Genomic DNA, 27,669 nt, shown 5'->3' on the forward strand with positions numbered 1-27,669 from the left:
CTCTCTACTTGTTCCAGAGTTACTGTCACTGTTGAATGACATGTGATTCTTTTTTCTTTGTCAGCTGGTGTGTATGGGGTGGGGGTGTCCCTTTGTTTTCCTAAAAGCTGGGTTAGGATGGTATCAAGTCCCATCTAAAGATAGGCATGGTCCCCGGGGTTGCATTGCAACATCCTGTTCAAAGGCAAACAGTGTAAGGGTCAGAGAACTGCAGAACTTGCAAAGGATCCTGCAAAGATCTGCTTTATGTTATTAGTTTCAGAGGTTTTGGTCCATGGCACCATAGTTCCATCTTTCTGGTCCTGTAGTGAGGCACGAAGTCGATTAAGACCAAAATTCAGCCAGATGTGGTAGTGCATACCACACAGTGGGAGTCAGAGGCAGGAGGACCCCTGTGAGTTCGAGGCCAGCTTGGTCTACAAAGCAAGTCCAGGACAACCAAGGCTACACAGAGAAACCTTGTCTTGAAAAGAAAAAAAGAAAAAAGAACAAAATTCATCACAATAGAAGGTTATAGAAGCAGGGCTGTTCAAACCATGGCAGCCAGCAAGCAGGGTTGGATTTTTTGTCTTTTTTTTTTTGGTTTTTTGAGACAGGGTTTCTCTGTGTAGCCAGGCTGTAGCCTGGACTCACTTTGTAGACCAGGCTGGCCTCGAACTCACAGCGATCCACCTGCCTCTGCCTCCCGAGTGCTGGGATTAAAGGCATGCGCCACCACGCCCAGCTGGATTTTTTGTCTTTTTGCTTTGTTTTTGTTTTTTCTTTTTGAGACAGGGTTTCTCTGTGTAGCCTTAGCTATCCTGGACTCGCTTTGTAGACCAGGCTGACCTTGAACTCACAGTGATCCACCTGCCTCTGCCTCCGGAGTGCTGGGATTAAAGGCATGCGCCACCACCCAGCCGATTTCAAAGACTTTGAATCAGGGATATTTACATCTTAGGGTTCAAATGTAGATCAGTTAAAGTAATGCAGTAGAATCAACAAACACACAGACAACACAATGTAAAACACTTGACAAATGTCAGTAGAAGGTACCCATGATAGACATGCCAGGCACACATACAGAGAGAGAGAGAGAGAGGGAGGGAGGGAGGGAGAATAAAGAGGAAAAATAGGAAAAATCTGTTACCCTGTAATTCAGTGGTTCTCAAGCTGTGACTTTTGACCCTTTGGGGGGGGGCTCAAATGACCTTTTCACAGTCTCATATCAGATATTTGTATTGCAATTTGTAACAGTATCAAAATTATAGTTAGGAAATAATGGCGAAATAATTTTATGTTTGGGATCACCACAACATGACCAACTGCATTAATGAGTCACAAGAATCTTTTTTTTTTTTTTTTCTTTCTTCTTGTCTCGAGTTTATTTGTAAAAACAGTATAGGACACTGGTCATCTGTAAATAGTTGTAGGTAGGTGTGTCACTTCAGTCCATCTGTCTTCACATTGGCAGAAATGTTTTCTATGGGGCTTTCATAGGGGCCTGGGCACCTCTGGGAGCCTGAGCTGGGGCTGCGGCCTCTGCCTTGGTTTGCACCTGGGGCTTTGGTCAGCAGAGCCTAGGACTCTTGGCCAGGTATCTTCGAATCTTCTTCCCAAGCTTGGGATGAGCGGTGGAAGCGAGCCGGCTGAGTTTGCAGCTGGGGCCCTTTGGCATCTTGGGCTTAACGGCCTTGGGCTTCACAAGGGCCTTGGTGGCCTCTGCATGGGCACTCACTGCCTTTGCGTTGTTTGTCTGCATCTTCAGGCCTTTCTTGTTGTGCTTCTTGGCAAAGCGCATCTTCCTCAGGAAATTGACGTCAACTCCCTTAAGAGATTCGTATCTTTGTGACTAAAGTTTCTTGATGCCATTTCTGGGCCATTTGCGGGACTGGTTATGTGTGGACTTGGACTTCCAGCCCCTAAGACTGGAAGAGCAACAAACTTTTTAATACTCTGTGAGTCTTTTGCTTTATTTTTACTTATTCATCGAATATTTTGATTAAACGATGTGAGTCTTTGAGTCTGAAAACAGCTTTAAATGACTAATTTACACCAAGACTAAGATTCATTATATTATGCCTGTCCTATTCAAGTGCTACATTGCTTTTATTAGGGGTTTCATTTAGCTGATGTTTGCAGGGACGCTACACATTATTTGATGTGATTTAAAATGTTTTCAGAGGCCAGGAGTGGTGGGGCAGACCTTTAGTCCCAACACTTATGAGGCAGAGGCTGGTAGCTATCTGTGAGTTTGAGACCCTCATGGTCTAGAGAGAGTTCTAGGACAGCTAGGGCTGTTACACAGGGAAACGCTGTTTTGAAAACCAAAATAGGGCCTGGAGAAATGGCTCAGGTTAAGAGCACCGTCAGCTCTTCCAAAGGTCCTGAGTTCAATTCCCAGCAACCACATGGTGGCTCACAACCACCTGTAATGAGATCTGGTGCCTTCTTGTGGTGGGCAGGCACACATATGGGCAGAATACTGTATAAATAATAAAATAAATATTTAAGAAAAACAAAAAGGAAAAAGAAAACCAAAATAAAGCCAGGCGTGGCGGTGCACGCCTATAATTCCAGCATTTGGGAGGCAGAGGCAGGCAGGTCTCTGTGAGTTTGAGGCTAGCCTGGTCTACAAAGCAAGCCCAGGATAGCACACATAATGCACACACACACACACACTCAGGCACAAACACATACAAATAAAATAAGTATATATTTTAAACATGCTTTCAGACTTGTGGGATTAGTAGTTTGCAGTTTTCACAGGTAACATCACTAACTTGCAATTAAAACTTTTGCCTGATCAATAATTTGGTCATATACAATATAGTTCTTTCCTCTGTCAAAACTGTTAAGTTAATGTTGAGTTAAAGTTTATGGGACAAAACTGCAAGTTGGTTAAAAAAAAAAAAAAGGCAACCGTGTATTCAGTAGAATGCAAAGCAGGATGGCATGTTCTGAACTGTTTCTAACTTTTTCCCACACTAGCAAGTTAGGCAACATCCAAACACTTCCCTATTTTAGCTTTTAAATTAGAAATAACTTCTCTGTATTGATAATAAGATTCTTTGTTTTCTGGGCAGGGAGTTCACACTATTATTTGACATGCAGTTGGTATATAAAGCTGGTGTTTAAATAAGTGACTGAAATGATCACACCAAGAAACGCTCTATGGAACTACCTTTTATTCAAGTAATGCCAAAATCCACATGAGTAACAAGCTATGTATATTTGGTTTTGAACAGCAGGGCAGAAGATGCAATGGCAAATATCATTGTTTCCAGCGCTGAAGGGAGCAGGTTGGATCTTAAGATGAAGTCATTCTAGTTAGTTCTAATATTGTTAGCTGAAGAGCAGCAGACAGACCTTTACGTTAGAATGCTTCCCTCTAGCAGATTAGGGAAATTCCATATTGATTATTTCCTCCACACTGTAGAAAACAATGCTGTACGTGGAAACCTCTGATTTCTTTCTGAGACATAATGCTGTGACGAATCCTTCAGTAAAATAGTCAAGCTTGATTCTTTGTTGTTGTTGTTGTTTGTTTTTCAAGACAGGGTTTCTCTGTGTAGCCTTGGCTGTCCTGGACTCACTCTGTAGAGCAGGCGGGTCTCCAACTTGCAGCAACCCACCTTCCTCTGCCTCCTGAGTTCTGGGATTAAAGGTGTGGGCCACCACGCCTGGCCTCAAGCTTGATTCTTTTTTTTTTATTTTTAAAATTAATTTATTCTTGTTACATCTCAATGGTTATCCCATCCCTTGTGTCCTCCCATTCCTCCCTCCCTCCCATTTTCCCCTTCTTCCCCTCCCCTATGACTGTTCCTGAGGGGGATTTCCTCCCCCTGTATATGCTCATAAGGTATCAAGTCTCTTCTTGGTAACCTGCTGTCCTTCCTCTGAGTGCCACCAGGTCTCCCCCTCCAGGGGACATGGCCAAATGTGAGGCACCAGAGTACGTGTGAAAGTCATATCCCACTCTCCACTCAACTGTGGAGAATGTTCTGCCCATTGGCTAGATCTGGGTAGGGGTTTAAAGTTTACCGCCTGTATTGTCCTTGGCTGGTGCCTTAGTTTGAGCGGGACCCCTGGGCCCAAATCTGCCTATCCTAATGTTCTACTTGTAGGTTTCTAGGTTGATTCTTTTAAGTACTTTTATATGTGAAGTACTGTACTAAGTTTCATAAGAAAAAAAAAAGAAAAAAGAAAGGAAGAAAGAAAGAAAAGAAAAAGAGAAAGAAAGGAAACTATAGGGCTAGAAATATTGTTCAATTGGTAAAGCTCTTGCCTGGCATGTGTGAGGCACTGGTTTCTTTCTTTCTTCCTTTCTTTCTTTCTTTGTTTCTCTCTCTCTCTCCTTCGTTCTTTTCTTTTTTATTTCTTTTCTTTTTCTTTTTCTCTTTTATTAGTTTTTCGAGACAGGGTTTCTCTGTGTAGCCTTGACTGTCCTGGATTCACTTGTAGACCAGGCTGGTCTTGAACTCACAGGGATCTGCCTGCCTCCTGAGTGCTGGGATTAAAGGCATATGCCACCACACCTGGTTGAGGCACTGGTTTCAGTCCATGGTGCCACAGGGTTCTAGTTTTTTTCCTGTTGCTGTGATAAAACACTGTAGTAGCAATTTAGGGAGAAAAGGGGGGTGAGGTTGGCTTACACTGTCAGGTTGCAATCCATCATTAAAGGATGTCGGGGCAGGAACTCAAGGCAAGAACATGGAGGCCAGAACCGTGGGGGAGTCCTGCTTGCTGGCTCCTTCTCTGGTTCTCTCATGGGCTCAGGGTTAACTGCCTTTTTTTATGCCTAGGACCAGCTGCCCAGGAATGGTGGTGCCCACAGTGTACTGTGCCCTTTGTCAATCAAGATAATCCACAACCCTCCACAGACTTCCTGATAAAGACACGGACTTTCCTTCCTTTCTTCTTTCCTCCCTTTCTTCCCTCCCTCCCTGCTCCCTTCCTTTCTCTCTCTTTCCCTCACTTCATCCTTTCCTTTTTTCCTCTATATCGTGGACAGTTTGTCTGTGTAGCTATGGATGGCCTCAAATTTGCAAGATCTGCCTGCCTGTCTTCAGAGTGCTGGGGTTAAAGGTATGCACCTCCATCTCAGTTGAGAGACTTTTTAGGTGATTCTAGGCTGTGTCAAGTTAACAGTTAATGCTAATTAGGATCCACAGTTAAAAAAAAAAAACCTGGATAATTAGATATTTGCATGACCCTGACACTTTGCTATAGTCAATGGTTGTAGACAGTGAGGGCAAATTCCCAATTAGTGAATATTTTAATACAGTGGAGCAAGAGTGAAGATTTGGGCTATTAGAATAGCACAGGGGAAAGCTTGAGGAGATGGGCAGGATCCATACAATGGGAAATAATGGAGCAGAGAGCATTGTACAGACCATCACATTGCCAGCTGCATAAAGCACAGTAAATAGGCCACAGAGCATTGACTCAAAGGGTAGCTTGGGGGCCAGCAACATCAGCATCCCCTGGAATCTTTACAATTGCAAAATAGTGTGGTTCTGCTTGGCTCTCTTGGGTACTTTAATGCTTTAATGTCTGAGAAGTTACACCAGCTACCGTCCTTCAATTTAGAAAGGATGCTGAGCCCTAGAGAGGTTGGCTGGTTTCCCATGATAGTAGGAAACTTTTTTTTTAGAGCCCAAATCAGACAGTCCTGGAAATAATGAATTCCCCTGTCATGCAGAAGTATTTTAATTTCTTGTCGAGAAGTTTAGGCTTTAATCTTTACTAAGTAAACATTTGTTATTGTTTTTGTGTGTGGTATACTTTGTGTGTGTGTGTGTGTGTGTGTGTGTGTGTGTGTGTGTGTGTGTGCTATGTGTGTATATATGTGTATGTGTGGTGTTTTAATTTGAAAATCCCAGATCATTCTACTTTATCAATAAGGACTCAGGAGCCAGATGCTGGGGTGAAAAACCTGCCCACAGAGGCAGAGGAACCACCCAGATGACCTTCCTACTCAGTTCACGTCCCAATGGAAAAGACCCAAAAAGCTCATTAGCTCAGATGACAGCCCAGGAAGAAAAGGCCAAAGGTCCAAAAAGCCAAAGGCCAAGGAGCCGAGGAGCTCAAGAGCTTGAGAGCTAAACTAAAATTCCACACTAAAGAGCTGCAGTGCCAAAGACTAAAGACCTCTTCAATCTCTACAGGCTGTCTTAAATACCCCTCACCTCAAAGTCCCTCCTACTCTTTTGTTGTTATTGTTGTTGTTTGTTTGGTTTTGGTTTTTCGAGACATGGTTTCTCTGTGTAGCCTTGGCTGTCCTGGACTCACATTGTAGATCAGGCTGGTCTCAAACTCACAGTGATCCACCTGCCTCTGCCTCCAGAGTGCTGGGATTAAAGGCTTGCACCTTTAATCCTCAGGCCTCAGGCATGCCAGTCGAGTGGTTTATCACTGAACTGTGTTCCCAGCCTTGGTTTTTATTCTGACTGAGTGAATCTCACTATGAAGCCTTGGTTGGCCTGGGAGCTCACAATATCAAATGGGCTGGCCTGAAACTTGCCTTTCTGTTTCTGTTTCTCAAGTGCTGGGATTGCACACACCAATGTGCCTGGTCTGGACTCCTAATTTCTTTTCTAAGATTAAAATTTAAAATTTTATGTGCACTAGTGTTTTGCCTGCGTGTATGTCTAGGTGAGGGTGCCAGACCTTGGAGTTACAGACACTTGTGAGCTGCCATGTGAGTGCTGGGATTTGAACCCTGGGTCCTCTGGAAGAGCAGTCAGTGTTCTTAACTACTGAGCCATCTCTCCAGCCCCTGGACTCCTAATTTCTAAAGTCATTTGCTATGCAGCAATAACTGACACAGAAATCAGTAGCAGATATGGGTACATGGAAGATTTAAATCATGTGTCTTTGGGGTTTGAACATAGTGGGTGAGAGCTGGAAAAACAAAGAGGCTGTTGAGGTGGAGGAATTTCGGGATATTAGTGAAGGGCCCCCAGGCTGGGAACAAATGTCAGTGTCACTGGAAGCCAGAGAGAGTAAATAGTGACAGAGAGCTGTAAAAGGGGCACCAAAAAACAAAAACAAAACAAAACAAAACAAAAAACCTCCCTGTAGCAACATGATATTTGTGTCACATAGCTAATGACTTTTCAGAGCGGGCTGGGAGATTTCCAGGTGGGGTATTGAAAGTATCATTTGGCTTCTGAGAACTGAGTATTAAGAATAAGAGGGAGAGAGTGGGTGGGTCTGTAAGCAAACAGCTGGCCAAGGACCAAAAGGATTAGAAAATGAGACTTCTTTTCATTCCAAGTTTCATTCCATCCGTCAGAAGAAGAGAAAGTTGGTGGCAGGCCCGTAAGATCTTTGGTTAACACCTCAGAAAGAAGCTGGATGCTGCCACAAGCTGTAGTCCCAGCACCAGGGGAACTGGAGGAGAAAGATTTCTGCACACTTAAGGCCATCCTGGGCTAACAGAGTTCTTGTCTCGGGGTTGGGGGGGAGGGGCAGAGGAGGGCTGAATTGAGATGTGGACTGAATTTCAAGTCTTTGGAAAGTTGCAAAGCCTTCAAGAATGATGCTGGTAGCCGGGCGTGGTGGCGCACGCCTTTAATCCCAGCACTCGGGAGGCAGAGGCAGGCGGATCGCTGTGAGTTCGAGGCCAGCCTGGTCTACAAAGCGAGTCCAGGACAGCCAAGACTACACAGAGAAACCCTGTCTCAAAAAACCAAAAAAAAAAAAAAAAAAAAAAAAAAAAAAAAAAAAAAAAGAATGATGCTGGTGCAGAAAGAGCCAGAAGCCCAGGGGGAGCAAGCGAAACTCTTCCCCTCCACAGCCCAGACTCTGACCTACGTACTAGGGTACTAGGACAGAGTTAACACAGGCTCTCAGCGGCGCAGGAGTGGGGATGGAGGAACTGCACATGCAAATGGAAGTTTGAAACTTTCTCAGGTACTAAGAGAAAGGAAAGCAGGGATAACTCTCGGCCCTTTATTGAGGTCAAAGAGTGCTTTCACAGCCCGAGCCTTTCTGCAGGACCGGAAGTCAGCCTCCAAAGAAGACAAGTCACAATTGGGATAGATGCTGTTTCCCAGCAGGTCAGGTAGATGTGTGAAGAAGAGCTGGAAAAGCTCTGGCATGTCCACTCCTGCTTCCTGCCTCTGTCCCAGGAGACCTCGGCCTCTGGCAGCCATCCACTTCAAGAGCCTCAGTGAAGCAAGCAATTGTTCTCTGAGGATCGACAGAATCTCAGAGTGCTGTGACTGCTGGCTCCTTTCTCTACCTCAGAATGAAATGTGAATTTAAATGGGAGAAGAAAAAATAAAAGGAATTGGTCAAAATCATTTAATTTTAAAGTTTAGTAATTTGTTACTGGATTATATCATCTGAAAAAAAAAAAAGGTTAAATTGGCTGGGTGTGGTGGCTTGCGTTTATAATTGCAGTATTTACAAAGCCAAGGAAGGAGGATCTCCTTGAGGTAGAGCCCCGCCTGGGCCACAGAGCAGGACTCTGAACTCTGGGGGGGTGGGGGGGGGGAACAAAAGGAAAGAAAGAACAGAAATGTAGAAGACTAAACCTGTTTACTCTGAAGATAGAATTGTCGTGTCAACACATATCTCTAATCCTAGCAATTAGAAAGTTGAGGCAGGTTCAGTGTCAGCCTGGATTACATGGGAATACTGTCCCAGGAAACAGATAAGATAGCAACTTGTTCATTGCTTCTAATACCCTGACAGGAGTCTACTGACAATTAGCTTAAAGCGGCACCTCCACCCAGTGGCCACTCTAAGGAACTTTGATGGTGTGATCTCTCCGTGTTAAGAGAGTGGTACGGTTTGTTGAAGATGCTATGCTTTTACCATTGAATAGACTTGGCTCCTATGTGTGTGGACTTATTTCTGGATCTTTGGTTCGATTCTATTGGTCAACCAGCCTATTGCTGTGCCAGTACCATGTTGTTTTAATTACTGTTGCTCTATAGTACAGCTTGAGATTGGGTATGGAGATTCCTCCAGAGGATCTTTTATTGTTTGAGGTATTCTGGCTTTTTTTTTTTTTTTCCATATGAAGTTGAGAATTGATCTTTCAATGTCTTTAAAAATTGTGTAGGTATTTTGATAAGAATTGCATTGAATCCATAAATTGCTTTTGGTAAGATGGCCATTTTTACTATCTTAATTCTCCCAATCCACGAACAAGGGCGATCTTTCCATCTTTTGATGTCATCTTCAATTTCCTTCAGAGATTTGAAGGTTTTTTCCAAACAAGTCTTTCACTTGCTTGGTAGGAGTTACTCCTAGATACTTTATATTGCTTGTGGCTATCCTGAAGGGTGTAGTTTCCCTAATTTCTTTCTCAGCACGATTGCCATTCATATACAGGAAGGCTACTGACTTTTTTGAATTAATTTTGTATCCAGCCACTTTGCTGAAGGTGTTTATCAGCTGTAGAAATTCTCTGCTGGAATTTTGGGGGTCACTTATGACATTATCATATCATCTGTGAATATGGATAATTTGACTTCCTCCTCTCCCATTTGGATCCCCTTGATCTCTACTGTTTTTAAAACTTATCTGCATTATCAGTATTATCTGTAGGCCTGGCTAGCAACTAATCAAGACACAGACACTTGTTATATTTTAAGATAGCCTTAGTTAACCTGGGGCAGGGCAGATATCAATTTTCTAAATTGTCTCTTATAGTGGGGCAGGCACGGGATCCCTGTCTCAATCCCATGCCATCTGCTTCTAATAACTTCTATTAAACTACCTCCCACCCATAATCCCAAATACTTGTTCATGTTTTTCATCTGGGCTGGATTTTTTTTATCCATGCTGCAGGCCATGTGTTTCTTAGCTAACTCATGGCAGCCTTTCTCTTTTTAATGTAGGTCTCCTCCCCCCCCCCCCCCCCCCCGAATTCCTCTCTCTTTTAGCTCCACGTATCTCCTTTGCCGTGCCCAGATGGAATGGCTTTTTATTAAACAAAAGGTCAGTCACACACATCGAGCAGTAATTAACATTAAAATACATCAGACTAGCTCAACAGATCTCCTTGTGTTGTCTTATTGCTCTGGCTAGAACTTCAAGAACTACACTGAAGAGACAGGGAGAAAGTTGGCAGCCTTGTCTGGTCCCTGATTTTAGAGGAATTTCCTTGAGTTTCTCTCCATTTAATTTGATGCAGGCTGTTGGCTTGCTGTACACAGCTTTTATTATGTTTAGGTATGTGCTTTGTGTATCTGATCTCTCCAAAACTTTAAATATGAATGGATGTTAGGAAACCCCTAAATTTGTAGGCAAATGGATGGAACTAGAAATGATCACCCTGAGTGAGTTAACCCAGACCCAGAAAGATACACGTGGTATATACTCACTTTTAACTGGACACTAGTGCAACAGGGATGTCCCCTGAAAGTCTTCACTTAGCAGGAGATTGGGATAGATACTGGGACTTCCTACTGGGGCTCCAGATGAGAGAGTTAAGGGAGAATGGGGAAATAGAAAGATCCAGAGGGTTCCTAGAAACTTACAATTGTGAAGACCATTAAGGCTGGCGGATCTGGGTCGGTGTGTATGGGGGGTCTGCTCAAACTACTGTACCAACCAAGGACAATGCATGCAGTAAACCTAGAACCCTTATCTAGATGTAACCAATGGACAGTGCATTCCCCACAGTTGTGTGGAGAGCGGGGACTAACTCTGACATGAACTCTGGTGCCCCCTATTTGACCACTTCCCCTGGGTGGGGAGGCCTGGTGGCACTCAGAGGAAGGAGAAGCAGGCTACCAGGATCATATGGTGGGGGAGGAGGTCCTCTTCTGTCACAGACCTAGGGGAGAGAAATAGGATGAAAGAGGGAGGGAGGAGGAATGGGAAGACAGAAGTGAGGGGATAACAATTGAGATGTAATCTGAATAAATTACTTAGAAAAAAAAAGACAGTGGTATGTTTGTGACTGTTGTAGGTAACACACTCACTAATGTTATAGGACATTAAAGAATTAAACTAATGATCATTGCATTAGTCCCCATATCTCATTTTATAATTTAACATATAGCTGGGCATGGTGTGCCCACCTGGTGTGGGCATGGTGCCCACACCTGTGCCCAGCCAGGTCTACATAGTGAGTTCCAGGCTACCATGGCTATATAGTGAGATCCTGTCTTAAACAAACAGTAACAACAACAAAACCAAATACCTCAGTTCTCTTCTGTAACAATAAAAATTTATTTTACATTTTAGTGAATGCGAGACAATAAGCGTAAGACAGGAGCCATAGTGAGAAAATTAGGGGGGTTGTTGGGCTTTTTTTGGGTGTGTGTGTGTGTGTGTAAGAATTTGTCCTAAAATCAGAGTAATGGGAAGTGATGCATGTCCCCCCCCCCTTTTTCCCCCGAGACAGGGTTTCTCTGTGTAACCTTGACTGTCCTGGACTCCCTTTGTAGACCAGGCTGGTCTCGAACTCAGAGATCCACCTGCCTCTGCCTCCTGAGAGCTGGGATCCGAGAGCCTGGCCCTCCTGCTGGATTTTTAAAAGCTCCTGACTTGATGCTGCTCTTTGTCTGCTCTCTCGATTGGGCTAGCAGTTGTCTTTGCTGGATGTTTTGAGCACCTGAATTGATGATGTTTTTATTATTTGTTGCCTCTGTCTCCTATTGGCTATTTAATGTTTTGCTTTTGCTTATTGTATACTTAGTAAACTCATTCATGGCTCATTCTAGAGAGATCCCTCTCCAGACCTCACAGGTGTTTAGGTAGAAATTCACTTTCTCCAACAACAATGTTTTTGAGAATCCCTGCTTTGGGCGGAGATGAAGGTGTTGGGAGATTTAATTCAACATCTATGTATTCAATTTAAGTAAAAAACAAAAAGCCAGGCGGTGGTGGCGCACGCCTTTAACCCCAGCACTTGGGAGGCAGAGGCAGGAGGATCTCTGTGAGTTCGAGGCCAGCGTGGTCTACAAAGTGAGTCCAGGACAGTCAAGGCTACACAGAGAAACCCTTTCTTGAAAAACCAAAACCACTCCCCCTCCTCTCCCCAAAACAGACATTCCTGGCAGGAATGTAAACTATTATAGCCACTATGGAAAGCAGTATGGAGGTTCTTAAAAAAATATTAATACTATAGTAGATAGTTGCAATATTTATCTAAAGAAAGTGAGATCAGTATGTCAAAGCGATACCTGCAGACCTATGTCCATTGCAGTATTAATCATGACTGCCACCATAGAAAAGCTGTGGAGGCAGAAGAGCAGGCTCATCGGTTAGTAGTTACTGCTCTTGCAGAGGACCCTAATTTGGATCCCAGGACCCACCCACATCAGGTGGTTCACAATTGCCTGTAACTCCAGCTCTGGACAGCTCCAGATACTGCTGGCCTGAGGGCATGTGTCCTCATGTGCACATACTTACATACATGCCTTGGGCACACATGCCTATAATCCCAGCATTTGGGAGGCAGAGGCAGGTGGATCTCTGTGAGTTCGAGGACAGCCTGGTCTACAAAGCGAGTCCAAGCGCTGTTATTTCCAGCAATTTGAGGTAATTCTACGTTTTTAGGAACTTGAAAGAAAACAAGCCAATTCTGTTGTTCATTTCTTGCATTTGAGGTACTCTTCAATGACATCTTTAGCCTGAGATGCTTTACCGTAGTCCTTCAGCACCACACAGCTGCAACCTACCACTTTGCGGGGTTTCCCCTTTCGATCAGTTTTACAGAGGCCTACCCATTCCCCTAGTTTCTTGTTGTCATCAACCTTAATTAGGTTGACTTGGTGCTCGGCACAAAGGGTTTCCACCAACTTGATGTACATAGGCTTATCACAATTGGACGCAAGCACACAGAGACGGGCCTGGCGCTTGCCTAAGGCTTTGGCAGCTTCGTGAATTCCTCGAGCTAGGCCATTGTGGACCAGGGCGGTCTTCAACACCTCTTGCAAAGCAGTATTGACGTCCATTCTTAATTCCAGCAGGCAGTGTCTTCCTTGGCCAGGGGCGTGGGTTACAGGTGGATCCGACCTGGGATGCCCTCGAGCCGCTGCGCAGAAGCAAGAGCCGTTTTTTCCTAGGGATTTAAAGAAACACTCAACCGTTTCACTATGGAAAACTACGTAACTTCCAAGCCAGGTCGCAGGAGCTAACAAGTTTCCAGTCCTGCGGAGGCGGAGAGGTGGTCAGGTGGCCACCTAGAGGAAAAAAATTAGGACACCTCAGGTACGAGGCTGCTCCCTGTGGGTGGCACGCAGTGAGTATGGGTGGCGCGCAGTGAGTGTGGGTTGAGCTTTCTCATTATTATTACGTAACCTCGGCTCTTTCTGCGGGAAAGCAAGTAGAGAAAAGTGGACCGCCTCCGCAGACTGCTCCATGGACCTGCAACCGCTGCGCTGCCGCAACCTGCGCCAGCAAACTGTGCCTTCGTCTTATCGAGCTCTGACCCTTATTTTCCCCTGGCCGATTCGCCACTATTTGGGAATCAGAATTTAACACCAAAAATCCCAGATATTAATATTTGAGAAGGCCTTACCGTTCATGAAAGTGGAATCAGGAAACACGTTTAGTCGCTCATGTTTTTTTGTTATCATCCTGGCCTCCAGGTCACCTACACTCAGCGCGCCACGGCTTTGAGTCGAAAGCGCCGACGCGGACGCACAGACCGCCGTGCCCGGCGCGCAGCCGCAGTGTCTTCTTGCTCCAGCTCCCGCCCCCGCTGGCTGGACGACGTGGAAGTTGCAGGCTGACCACCAGGCTTGGAGGTGTCCGCCTGGGAACCCGGAGGCCGGGAGCAGCGGAGGTGGCGGCGCCAGAGCTCATCTAGGACTCGCTGCCGAGTCCCGGCCTGTCTGTGAGGATCGGCGAGGGCGAGGGCGGCGGTTCATCATGGGTGAGGAGAGTGGGAAGGGCGTCGGGTGGCCGAGGGGACCGAGCAGCCGGGCCGCGCGGGCAGCCCTAAGCCACCTAGGCAGGGAGATACCCTCCCACCACCCACCCACCCCCAGCTCAGTCCACTGTCACCTGCGGGGTCGCCACGGGTCCCAGCCCGGCCTTTCCACCTCACCCCGCGTCCCTATCTCGGTTTGGCCGGGCGGAGTTAGGGCGTTGTGTGCCTGGCAGCTGCAGGTCCACCGAGGTGTCAGACCCTTCGTGAAAGCCTGGTGGCCTCTGTGTGGGCATTTGGTACTGCGTCACTCCGAGAAACCCCAGGGCAGGTTGTCATTGCTCCTGGCGCTGCTCTTGTCTGTTTGCCCGCTGTGGCTGTTCGTGGAGAGAGTTGAGTAAGGTGGGTTGCGAAGTGGAAGGGTACGGCGGCAAGTCAGTGAGGGAGATTTTAATCCCGATTCGCAGATTGGCAGTTTCCCAGGTGAGGGAGCTACGTGCATCACTGGTTCGAGAACACCCTACGGCGACGCCTCCCTCCCCTCCCCCCGCCCCGGTACAGCTGGTGCATCTAGGGAGTTGCAGATTCTTCCCTTTCTTTCAATCCTTCCTCAGTTTATTATCAAAAGTGTATAGATCGCGAGCATCTGTTCGGTTCTCCATAACCCTTCGGGCTTGTTTTTCCGCCTCTCTTCTACGTGTAAACGGGTGGAAAGGACTTTGTCAAGTCACACCCATTCTCTCTGTGTACAGCTTGTGCTGTGTTTGTTTTTTCTAGACCGGACATTTTTAATTGTGCCATGTTTTTCCAAATAGCGATTGACATCTCTTTTTTTCTTCCTTCCTTCCCTCCTTCCTTCCTTCTCTTCTTCTTCTTCTCCTTCTCCTCCTCCTTCTTCTTTCTCGTCTCTTCTTCTTCTTCTTCTTCTTCTTCTTCTTCTTCTTCTTCTTCTTCTTCTTCTTCTTCTTCTTCTTCTCTCTCTCTCTCTCTCTCTCTCTCTCTCTCTCTCTGAGACAGGGTTTCTCTTTGCAGCCTCGACTGTCCTGGACTCGCTTTGTAGACCAAGCTGGCCTCTTACTCACAGTGATCCTCCTGCCTCTGCCTCCTGAGTGCTGGGATTAAAGGCACACTGGACCCCTCTTCCTCTCTTCTACATTCCTGAGTAGCTCATATTTCAGGCTTGGACCACTATCCAAAAGGCCTTGCCTTTAATTTTTGAGGGGGAGGGGAAGGAGGGAGCAAGAGGGAGAGAGAGAGAGATGTGTGAGAGGTGTGGAGTGTGTGTGTGTGTGTGGTACTTGCATATATTACACGTTGGTCATATTCTTCATACCCCAACTTTTCCCTTTTCTCATTTTATATTGTGAATCTTTTCTTAATTTCTTTTTCCTTTTCTTTTAGTGGCTTTTGAAGGCAGAGAGTTTGTGCCACAAATACTTTGACATTGCAGGGTGCCTTGGCAACATAACGTTTCCTGGAAATATTTCATAAAGTAGTGCATGTAGTCTTACTGTCTAAATGAGGTTTTTGTTTGTTTGTTTGTTTTTGGTTTGAGACAGGGTTTCTCTATGTAGTTCTGGCTGTCCTGGAACTCATTTTGTAAACCACACTGGGTTCGAAACTCAGAGATTTGCCTGCCTCTGCCTCCTGAGTGCTGGGATCGAAGGCATGCACCACCACAGCTGCCTCTAAAATGAGTTTTAAAATTTTATATTTTTAAATTTTCATTTTATGTACATTGGTGCTTTGCCTGCATGCCTATCTGTGTGAGAGTGTCAGATCCCCTGGAACAGGAGTTACAGACTGTTGTGAGCTGCCACGTGGGTGCTGGAAATTGAACCTGCATCCTCTGGAAAAGCAGTTAAATGCTCTTAACTGCTGAGCCATCTTTTGCCTGAAACCCTAAAATGAGTTTTTAATGCACTCAGGAAACAGAAGCAGGCGGATTTCTGTGAGCTTGAGGCCAGTCTGGTCTACATACTGATTTCCAGACCAGCCAGGGCTACAAGGTGAGAGACCCTGTCTCAAAATATATTTCCCCCAAATAATAATAAAATGCCATTTTCATAATAGATGTTACTAGAAAACCCAAGCCACAGCAAAATAGTTATTATTTTGTTTTGTGTGGTAGTTATGTGGGTTAGTGGAGCACACACTAAAGGCTTATATTGCTGCCGCCTCTGTATAGTAACTGCCCTGTCCATCAGAGGACTCCGCTGGGCCACTGCTCTTCCGACTGGCACCTTGGTATTTACGGTTAAGGAGGAGCCTGTCCTGAGGTACTGTGCCCTTATTCTAACTGACTAGAAGATGAACTGGCCTCTTGCAGGCGGTGTCTACATGTCTGATGATTTAGTGTTTATCTTCTGCATGTGTGACCTTACTCTGGACCTTATAGTATCACTTACCCTTTTTTTTTTCTTTTTTGGTTTTTCGAAACAGGGCTGTCCTGGACTCGCTTTGTAGACCAGGCCAGCCTCGAACTCACTGCGATCCACCTGCCTCTGCCTCCTGAGTGCTGGGATTACAGGTGTGTGCCACCACACCCGGCCTAGGCATATAGCTTTCAAAAGGCAAGGTTAAATGTTTTGTGGACTTAATTTATTTTGTCTTTTTTTTTTCTTCCCCAGAGCTGAGGACTGAACCCAGGGCCTTGCACTTGCTAGGCAAGCACTCTACCACTGAGCTAAATCCCCAACCCCTGTGGACTTAATTTATAAGATGACATTAAAAGCATTTTTGTTTTTATTGTCTTGTAGGTGGCTTTTTCTCAAGTATTTTTTCCAGTCTCTTTGGAACCAGGGAAATGAGGATTTTAATTTTGGGATTAGATGGTGCTGGAAAAACTACAATTTTGTACAGATTACAGGTTGGAGAAGTTGTCACTACTATTCCCAGTAAGTATTGGTTTGATAATGGTTTTCATCTAATACAACTTTCTGAATAAGTTGGGAGGGGTTAGTAAACTTCTTGAATGAAAATGATTTTGGTATTACTTATGGTTCCCTATCTAGGCATACAAACAGGCTTCTCTGTTTAGAGCTGTAGTTGGCTTAAGTCACTAAGTCTTTATTTCTTGATGAAGATATTAAGTATCTACTGGCTTTGAGGAGTAAATAAATGAAGGGTACAAAGTACTTTGTTAACCTGTGTAATGAAGTAGATGTTAAATCGGTCTTGTTGCATACATAGTACCTTCTTATGCATTTTTAAAACTTCCTTGAATCACAGTGTAGTTTCTCCTAAGTAATTCTGTAGATGACTTTTAAGGGTGGGAATTGTAGAGGCAAGGTGAAATGACCTGGTACCTGAAAACTAAGGAGGAAAAAATCTGAACTTTTATTTATTTATTTTTTTTTTTTTTAAGATAGGATTTCTCTTACAGTCCTGGCTGTCCTGGACTCTCTTTGTAGACCAGGCTGGCCTTGAACTCACAGAGATCCATCCGCCTCTGCTTCCCAAATGCTGGGATTATAGGCATGTGCCACCATGCCAGGTGAAAACATCTGAGCTCTTAACTCTGCTCATGGCCTTATTATTCTTGCTGTCTTAGACAGTTATTTGCACATAGTCCTGTTTTACCACATGGGCATGCTCTTGATGATTATACTTTTTCATTTGTTGAACTAAATTGAAGTTCATATAATTTGCTCAAGATTTAAAATTGTGTGTTTTGTATCACTCTGTCAGGATATTTCCATTTTGTCACTATTAAACGTTCCAGGATGATTTTGTTTTGATGTTTGGATTTTGTAGCATCTGTTATTTCTTTTTGCAGTTCTCTGTCCATTTCCTTTCCTTTGATGCTCACTTCTTGCAATTGCTCCTCTCCATGGGGGTAGCTGTTTTGTGGCCTCTGCAGTGCACATGCTACATGAGCAGGGCTCTCGATGGTGATGAGCATAGAACTGCACTTGTCGAGTTCCGAGGGAGACTAGAACTTGCTTTTCGGTCTGCTGTATTTGCTGTGGTTTTGTTTCCCTGTTGTAATATGCATACTTACCTGCTAAATATATCATTAACAGAGCTTTATCAACTAGGAAACAAAAATCAGTGGTAACTGTAAGATGCTTGTTTTGCTTTTTTTTGTTTTCTGAGACAGAGTCTCTCTGTATAAACCTGACTGTCCTAGAACTTGTTTTGTAGACCAGGCTGGCCTAGAATTTGCAGAGATCTGCCAGCCCTACCTTCTGAGAGCTGGGATTAAAGGTGTGTAACACACCACTCAGGCTGCCTTTTTTTTTTTTTTAAAGCTTAGGAAATGTGAGCTTGTGCATGTGCAGCATGTTTCCAGCATCTTTCTCCCCCTCACATCAGTACTTCTTTGAAAGTAGTATCTGGTCTCAGCCGTGTGGAGTCAGAGCTGCACCTAGGAAGCCTTGCTGACAAAAGCGATGAGATAGTGAGTGTCGGTTGTGACCGTGTCACAGTGAGCTCTTGAGATGTCTCCAGAGAGCCTGCAAGGCTGCCACCCGCAGAGAACGTGGCTCCCATAAAGTCATTGCTGTGCCTTTCATGCCAATTTTAGTTATATACTGTCTTCCAGACCTTAATCCAGCCCATAATGAATCTATAGCTGTACTTTGTTTGTTTGTTTTTCGTTTTTGTTTTTTGAGACAGAGTTTCTTTGTGTAGCCTTAGCTGTCCTGAACTCAATTTGTAGACCAGGCTGGCCTCGAACTCACAGTGATCCACCTGCCTCTGCCTCCCAAGTGCTATAACTGTACTTTTCAAATAAACTTTCTGAACACTTATATACCAGCACTCCAGAAGTTTAGTAGACTTGCAGGGCTGGGGGAATTGCTTAGTAGGTGAGTGCTGAGTTTGTGAATTCAGTCTCTAGAGCCTGTATACAACACTGGATGTGCTGCCGCACAGGGATGATCCCAGCAATGGAGAGGCGTGGCGGCCAGCCAGCCTGGCCTACCTGGCCACCAAGAGACTGTCTCTGAAAAGAAAAAAATAAACGCGGGCAGGGTCCAAGGATTGACACAGCTTCATCCTTGTCTTGTGGCTTACACACACACACACACACACACACACACACCTGCCTGCAGAGTGGTTAGGAAATTTTTTTTATAACCTGAAGGTAGTGATATATATGTGTATATATATATATACATATATATATATATAATGTAATATATATTAAGACTAGTCAAGTGCAGCAATGAGAAGGGGGAAAATGTAGAACAGGAGTTCAGTCTGTAACTGACTGAGCAATCAATTATGATGATTTACTACCTTTGGACCAGCCGACCTTGCTAATTTATGGTGTGCGTGAGTGTGTGTGTGTGTGTGTGTGTGTGTGTGTGTGTGTGTGTGTGTGAGAGAGAGAGAGAGAGAGAGAGAGAAAGAGAGAGAGAGAGAAAGTGTGTCTCTGTGTGTGTGTGTGAGAGAGAGAGAGAGAGAATATTGTCTTAAATGTTATAATAATCTAGCCCACAATGTGATTGAAAATTTCTAGCAGTTGCTAAAACTCTGTGAAGTTGGATACTTTGTAAAGGTAGAGTGTATTAATCTACATATAATATAATATTGATTTGATTTCTCTTTCAGCTATTGGATTTAATGTAGAGACGGTGACATACAAAAACCTCAAATTCCAAGTTTGGGACTTAGGCGGGCAGACAAGTATCAGGTATGGTGTAAATACTAGATAATTTGGTGGTATTTAGATTTTACTGGCTCTTTTTAGTGCTGACAACAATATATCTCCTGTTGGAAATTAGATAGGAGTCATATTGTTTAAAATGAGGTAGAATTTGGAACTACTTATTTTCCTTAGAACATCCAGTAATTAAAATCTAAGGAACTCAAAATTTCAGATAATCATTTAAATGAAAAACTTCTCATGAGAACTGAAAAGGCTCCAAAACTGGCCTCTTGGGGCTGGAGAGATGGCTCAGCATTAAGAGCACTGGCTGCTCTTCCAGAGGTCCGGAGTTCAATTCCCAGCAACTGCATGGTGGCTCACAACCATCTATAATGTGATCTGCTGCATACTGTATACGTAATAAATCTTTAAAAAACAAATGAACAAAAAAAACTGGTCCCCTGTTTGAGTTTTGTTGTTTCCTGCTCCTGGGTATGCAGGGTGATACAAATTCAGGGACCTCCTGAAATCCAGCACTTGGCAAGTATTTGTGACTGGCGGTAGCTAGGTGACCAGCTCAGAGCAGTAATAAAGTTGCTGTTAAAAAGATTGGTAGCTAGCCAGGTGTGGTGTTTAAAGCCTGCAATCCCAGCACCCAGGGAGACAGAGACAGGGGGTCTCTGTGAGCTTGAGACCAGCCTGGTCTACAGAGTGAGTCCACGACAGCCACAGCTTCACAGAGGAAACCCTGTCTCAAAAAACCAAAATCATCAACGATAAAAAAGATTGGTAGCTGGGAGGCAAAGGCAGGGGTATCTCTGTGAGTTGGAGGCCTGTCTGGTTTACATAGCTAGTCCAGGCCAGTTAGGGTTAGACTATCTCATAAAAGACGAAATAAGAGAGGTGGGGGAGGGAGAGGAGAGAGCCTGAAAGGAGAGATTGAGTGATTGCTAAGCCAGTCACTAATAATATTCTGCTGTTCACAACTAATTTTATTTTATTTTTCATTTTTGTTTTGTTTCTTTTTTCGAGATAGGGTTTTTCTGTGTAGCCTTGGCTGTCCTGGACTTACTTTATATACGAGGCTGGTCTTGAATTCACAGTGATCACCTGCCTCCGCTTCCTGAGTGCTGGGATTACAGGTGTGCACTACCGTGCCTGGCCACTCATTTTATTTTGTTAGTCACTTTTGAAATGATTATTATTTTTTGTTTTTTGAGAAAGGTTTTCTCTGTGTAGCCCTGGCTCTCTCACAGAGATGCTCCTGCCTCTGCCGCCCACGTGCTAGGGTTTAAGGCGTGCACCATCATTGTCTCGCTGGAGGTTATTTCTAATTGTAGCCAGTTCTTCTCCTGGTTGTCAACAGGGATTAAGGATATAAAAAGACACATTAAAATTTCTAGATAGTGGTGGTGCACGCCTTTAATCCCAGCATTGGGGAGGCAGAGGCAGGAGCATCTCTGAGTTTGAGGCCAGCCCGGTTGATAGAGTGAGTTTCCAGACAGCCAGAACTATACAGAAAACCGTGTGTGTGTGTGTGTGTGTGTGTGTGTGTGTGTGTGTGTGTGTGTGTGTAAAATGGGATAAACAAACAACAACAAAAACCCATTCTTTTCCTGGTTAAAGACTTGTAAATTACAGTGATTAGGCCTATGTACAACTTTCCTTTCAGTATATTTAGTGGTTTTTGTAGATTATATTTGTATTTTCTTATCCTGAAGTTCGGACTTTGAAACTGTAATTTATTATTTATCTCTCTTCTTTCAACCCAGTTATGCTAAGTGTGATGCAAGATGTAATTCTGTCAGAAAGAGTAACTCATTCTGGCATTCCTCTGAGCGTGGATGGAGCAGGGCTGGCGCGTGCCACTGTCTCCTCATCGTTGACCAAGCCCGGCGTGTAAATTGACAGGTCAAGTGTTTTGTCAGGGATAACATGTTTCCGATTTTGATTGTTCTTTAGGCCATACTGGAGATGTTACTACTCAAACACAGATGCAGTCATCTATGTGGTTGACAGCTGTGACCGAGACCGGATTGGCATCTCCAAGTCTGAGTTAGTGGCCATGTTGGAGGTAAGCAACACTTAAGTGTGGAGGACCTAGAGGAGCCATTCACAGTTGTTTATCTTTTCCTTGTGTATCCTATCATGCGCAGTAATAATTAAAACATTCAAGGATAGTTTTCCTCCATTCTTTTCCTTTTTTTTTTTTTTTTTAAAGATTCATTTCTTGGGGGCTGGAGGGATAGCTTAGTGGCTAAGAGCACTGTTTGCTTCCTAGAGTACTTGGGTTCAATTCCCAGCACTTACATGGTAGCTTGCAGTGTATTGTTGTCTGTTACTCCAGTTCCAGTAGATCTGCAGGCAAACATGGTGCACATAACACATACACATACTCAACAAATAAAAGTAAGCACATTAAACACACAGGCACACACACACAGACAGAGTTACTTATTTATTTTATTTGTATGAGTGTTCTGTCTGCGTTATGTGTGCATGCCTGGTGTCTGTGGTGGTCATAAGAGGAATCAGATACCCGGGGAGTGGAGGAATGACTGTAAGCCACTGTGTGGGTACTAGGGAGCATGAGCAACAAGTGCTCTTAACCTCTGGGCTAACTCTCCCTGAAAGATTTATTTTTATTTTTTGTGTGTGGGTTTTTGGCTGCATGAATGGTTCTACCACCTGTGTGTCTTAAGAGGCTGGAAGGTGTTCCTGAAACTAGAATTGTAGATATCTGTAATCAAACTTGGCTCCCCTGCATGAGCAAAAAATGCCCTTAACCAGAGCTGCCCCTCTAGCCCTTTCTGCCTGTCTGCCTTTCTGTCTATCTCTCCAGCCCATTTCTGTTCTTTTTAAAAGTGTACATTGCTTCCTATTGCAGAAATACAGCTGGGAAGATGTATGGAATGACAATCCAACCCTATAGCTTCCTGTAATCATTTCATGAGTCCCTGAAAATTGAGAGCTCCTTTATTTAAGCTAAGTTAAAAAAATTATTAGCGGGGCTGGAGAGATGACTGAGAGGTTAAGAGCACTAGTTGCTCTTCCAGAGGTCCTGAGTTCAATTCCCAGCAACCAAATGGTGGCTCACAACCATCTGTAATGTGATATAATGCCCTCTTCTGACATACAGGTGTACATACAGGCAGAGTACTGTATACACAATAAATAAATCTTTAAAAAAATAGCCGGGTGTGGTGGCGCACGCCTTTAATCCCAGCACTCGGGAGGCAGAGACAGGTGGATCGCTGTGAGTTCGAGGCCAGCCTGGTCTACAAAGTGAGTCCAGGATGGCCAAGGCTACACAGAGAAACCTTGTCTCGAAAAACCAAAAAAAAAAAAAAAAAAATCTTTAAAAAATTATTAGCTTGTGTGTGTGTGTTTGCATGTGTACACACTTGCACATGGAGGCCAGAGCATAGCTGTGTAGTCGGCTCTTCTGCCTTTAAGTAGTTTTCAAAGATAGATCTGGGGTTGCCAGGCTTATGAGGCAACTCTTACCTTCTGGGCTATATTGCTGCCCCAATAATATGATTTTTTTTTCCCCCCTCAAGACAGGGTTTCTCTGTGTAACAGCTCTGGCTGTCGTGGACTCACTTTGTAGACCAGGCTGGCCTCCAACTCACAGCGATCCACCTGCCTCTGCCTCCTGAGTGCTGGGATTAAAGGCATGCACCACTAATATGATTTTTTAAAGATTTATTTTTATGTCTGTGCATTTGTGTCTGTATGTACATGTATGTTGGTCCCTTCAGAGTCCAGGAGAGGGTGTCAGATACCCTAGGGCTGGTATTCCAGGCTGTTGTGAGCCGCCTGCTACATGTGCTGAGAACCAAACTGATTCTCTGGGAGAGGAGCAAATGCTGCTAAGCACAGGCCATCTCTTCAGTTCTGCCTTTTAAAGTTTCTTACTTCTGGATAGTTTAGAAACATTGGTGTGCTAAGAAATGCATGTTTCTGGGTTGCTGGCAGAGTGCTGGCATGGCTTTATCGATTTTTTACTTTTCACCTATTTGCAGTTTTCCTTTCTCTGAACCTTCTGAGCTTGTGTCATTCACGGGTCTGTTTCACAAATCTTTGTATTGTTACCTTTCCTTCTGAGATGGGATCTTGTTTGCAGTCAGTTTTTGTTTGTTTGTATATTTGCTTGGTTGGTTTTTCGAGACAGGGTTTCTGTGTGTATCCCTGGTTGTCCTAGAACTCTGCCCGCCTCTGTCTCTGAAGTGCTGGGACTAAATGTGTACACCACCACCTCCACCAGTTTTGTTGGTGTTTTTGAGGCAAGGTCTTATTTGTAGCCCTGGCTATCTTTGAATTCACAGAAACCCACCTGGCTCTGCCTTTTAAGTGTTAGGATTAAAGGCCATTATGCCCTGCAGTTAGTTTTTAATGGTATTGGGGGCTGAGCTTAGAGCCTTGCACATGTTAAGAGCTCTACCACTGAGCTGTACCTTTAGCTCAGACACTCAATACATTTTATTTAACTGAGATCACTTATAATTTATTGCCTGGCTAATCTAATTCAGAGCATTCATTAAATAAAAGACTGAAAGTAAATATCCTTTGATTCATTCAATAACAGCCAAATAGCATTTGCTTTGGAAAATTTAATAGATACTTCCTATTTCTAATTCCAACTTACTGAGTTATTTGGTGCTTTAATGCCATCTCTAGGCTGCTTGGCACTACGGTGTATTAGTCACTTTTCTCCTGCCGTGATGACCAAGGTGACTACAGGAAGTTTACTGGGGCTTATGGTTCCAGAGGGTTAGATTACAGTCTGTGGTGGAGTGAAGGCGTGGCAGCAGAAGCCGGAACCAGAGGGAGAAACTGGAAATGGTGCCATGTCTCTCAAAGCCAGCCCCCGGTGACTGTCCTCCTCCAATTGGGCCACAGCTTCTGTGCCTCTAACAGCACTCCAGCTGGGACCAGTATTCACATGCCTGAGAGCAGCTCGTTCTCATGACACCGACATGCTGGGCAAGGGCTGTCTCAGAAGACAGGACTGGGTTTGTAATTTTGTGGACTACCAACTTTGTAATGGTTTCCAAGTTATGTCACAAAGTTAATAGTTTTAAGCCTGTGTTTAATTTTTTTCACAATGTAGCATCATAGTTATGAACTTCTTAGATCCAATTAAAATATAAAGATTTTTTTCTTTGGCTTTTGAGACAGGCTTTTACTCTGTAGCCTATGTTGGCCTTTAACTTATAGTAGTAATGCTGTCTCAGCCCCCAAGTAATAGGATAACAGGTGTGCCACCATGCTTGCTGCATATAAGGAGTTTTAAGAAATTGTTTAATTACCTTGGTTATAATGGATTTTTTTAATTAAATTTTTTTTAGGTTCTATAATTACATCATTTCCCCCTCTCTTTTCCTCCCTCAAGCCCTTCCTTACACTTCTTGCTCTCTTTAAAAACATTTTTTTTTTTTTTTTTAAGATTACTTATACAGTATTCTGCCTGCATGTGAGCCAATAGGCCAGAAATGGGCACCAAACCATGTAGTTGCTGGGAATTGAACTCAAGACATTTGGAAGAACAGCCAGTACTCTTAACCTCTGAGCCATCTCTCTAGCCCTTCCTTTAAAATTCTTGACTTCTGTTTTCATTAATTATTGTTACATATAGTGGATTTTTATTTTATTTTTTAATAATGGGGTTTTAAAGCAGATCTTTATTTAGGCCTGGTTCACATTATATAATTATTTCAAAGAAACCAATTATTAACTTCAATTTATACTTCTTGAGTTGTACAAGATTGCTATGAAGTCATTTGCAACATGAGGGTTGGATCTGTAGAGTCTTAAAGAGGTGGGCCTGTAGTTACAGCTGTGTGGCTCTAAATCTGGTACTTGGGAAGCAGAGGCAGGAGGCTCATGGGATGAGGCCATCCTGGACTTCACAGTTCAAAGTCGCATTCTGAACTAAGGTGCTTACCTAGCTTGTCAGCCCTCACACCAGAGAAGAGAAAAATGTCACAGAGCCAAGAGCTGGAAGTCACATTGTTAGGAAACAGCTTTTGTTTCCATCAACAGACACTGTTATATAAAGTGTAGGTCTAGTGCCAGTTTGTACTGTAAACATTAAAACATAAACACAGGGCCTGGTGGTGGTGGTGCACGCCTTTAATCCCAGCACTTGGGAACTTGGGAGGCAGAGGCAGGTGGATCACTGAGTTCGATCGAGGCCAGCCTGGTCTATAAAGCAAGTCCAGGATAGTCATGGCTACACAGAGAAACCCTGTCTCAAAAAACCAAACCAAACCAAAATAAAAAAACAAAACCCCAAAACCATAAACACAGGACAGCCAAAGCTATCATACAGAGAAACCCTGTCTCAAAAAAATCCAAAACCAAACCAACCAACCAAAAAAAAACCAAAAGCAATTTAGGTTTTACCTTCTTTGTAGACAAATAAATTCTAAATGAAATAATGTGTAAAAATGGAAATTAGCCACAGGAACGAAATCAGGTGAAACGCCTGACTTCTGGATTGGGAAAGCCTTTGTGAAACAATGGGAAGGGTTTCCAGAAGAAGAGATAGACTTCACTGTAGTAAACCCCTCAAATTCAGATATGCTAAATATCAACAAATAAAGCTGGAAATCAAGACTAACCAGAAAGCGATGCTGTTCTTTCTTACCCTCATGTTTGGAATGCTTCTGTCGTACTTGGCATATGTTAACTACACAGTGGGCTTGACATTTTCATGTATGTACATAAGTATTTTATTTATATGCAACCCTTTCCTCATTTCATGTTCCCCTTCCACTGTGATTAACCCCTTCCTGCTAGCCTCCCTTCTGTTTTCATTAGAGTTGTTTACATATGGATACACAAGAATATACATTCTTCAACAACTTATTTTTTGGTATTTTTTTTCCAAACTCAAGGCATGCAAACTGATTAAAGGAAATGAAATAAATTTCCATTTTCCTCAGGAAGAAGAGCTGAGAAAAGCCATCTTAGTGGTGTTTGCGAATAAGCAGGACATGGAGCAGGCCATGACTCCCTCAGAAATGGCCAATGCGCTCGGGTTACCTGCCCTGAAGGACCGAAAGTGGCAGATATTTAAAACGTCGGCCACCAAAGGCACCGGCCTTGACGAGGCCATGGAATGGCAAGTACCCTGTGTTTGAAGGCAGCTGTGCGTGCACGTGGGGAGCTTCTGTAGGGCAGTTCGCTTTCTTACTGTTGGTATGTAGCCCAGGGTAGATCTGCTTCAGCCTTAATGCAGGGATGACCAGTGTGCATTTCCACACCTGTCCTCTGATGCAGTGATTTTTTTTTTTTCTTTTTTCTTTTTGGCCTTTTCAAGACAGAGCTTCCCTGTGTAGCTGTCCTGGACTCCCTTTGTAGACTAGGCTGGTCTTGAACTCACAGCGATCTGCCTGCTTCTGCCTCCTGAGTGCTGGGATTACAGGTGTGAGAGTGTTGAATTTTTTGAAGATGACATTTAGGTAGCAGCTAATGGGCAACTCTTCCAGCCTTTTCTCCCACTGTCCTCCAGTCACACCGTGATTCACTTACATGAGCTGGTTCTCTGCTTTGTCTCCGTCTAGTTCTGAGTCCTCCAGAATTTAGGCTAAGGCTTGCTTGTCAACATTGTTTTCATTAGTTTATTTAATCATTTTACAGTCTGATTGCAGCCCCCCCTCCCCTCCTCCCATTCCCTCTCCCTTTCTCTGAGAAAAGGAGGCCCCCCCATGGGTACCAGCCCATCCTGGCCCATCAAGTAGCTGCAGGACTAAGTGCATCTTCTCCCACTGAAGCCAGACAAGGCAGCCCAGCTTGGGGAAAAGGAACCAAAGGCAGGCAACAAGAGTCAGAGACAGCTCCTATCCCCATTGTTAGGGGACCCACATGATGACCACACTGCACATGTTACATATTTGTAGTGGTCTAGGTGCAGCCCACGCATGCTCTTTGGTGGTTCAGTCTCTGTGAGCCCCCATGAGCCTAGGTTAGCTCACTCTGTAGGTCTTCTTGCGGTATCCTTGACCCCTCCAGCTCCCTCAATCCTTTCTCCACTCTTCTACAAGACTCTGAGCTCCCATCTATTGTTTGCCTGTCTCCATCAGCTGCTGGATGAAGCCTCTCAGATGACAGTTATGCGAGGCTCCTGTCTGGATGTTCCTGGGGCCCTGTTGGTATTTTTAATACCGGCACTTGGGAGGCACATGCAGGAGGCTCACTGTGAGTTTGAGGCCAGCCTGGTCTATTTCGTAAGATATAGGAC

The 27,669-nt window shown here is 44.1% G+C and overlaps 2 protein-coding genes across 2 annotated transcripts; one reads left to right on the top strand and one right to left on the bottom strand.

Moving 5' to 3' along the window:
* Positions 1-12,502: 12,502 nt before the first annotated feature.
* Positions 12,503-13,414, bottom strand: LOC127212562 (40S ribosomal protein S12-like). Its single transcript, XM_051172640.1, has 2 exons — positions 13,255-13,414; positions 12,503-13,136 (listed from the first exon to the last, which is right to left on the bottom strand). The coding sequence occupies exon 2, from the start codon at positions 12,906-12,908 to the stop codon at positions 12,543-12,545; it is 366 nt and encodes a 121-aa protein (XP_051028597.1). The 5' UTR covers positions 12,909-13,136; positions 13,255-13,414; the 3' UTR covers positions 12,503-12,542.
* Positions 13,415-13,588: 174 nt separating this feature from the next.
* Arl1 (ADP ribosylation factor like GTPase 1) lies at positions 13,589-26,593 on the top strand. Its single transcript, XM_051172643.1, has 5 exons — positions 13,589-13,831; positions 16,585-16,722; positions 19,385-19,466; positions 21,384-21,495; positions 26,372-26,593. The coding sequence occupies exons 1-5, from the start codon at positions 13,828-13,830 to the stop codon at positions 26,567-26,569; spliced, it is 534 nt and encodes a 177-aa protein (XP_051028600.1). The 5' UTR covers positions 13,589-13,827; the 3' UTR covers positions 26,570-26,593.
* Positions 26,594-27,669: the final 1,076 nt, after the last annotated feature.

The sequence above is a fragment of the Acomys russatus genome, chromosome 31 (assembly GCF_903995435.1).
Source record: "Acomys russatus chromosome 31, mAcoRus1.1, whole genome shotgun sequence".
NCBI lineage: Eukaryota > Metazoa > Chordata > Mammalia > Rodentia > Muridae > Acomys > Acomys russatus.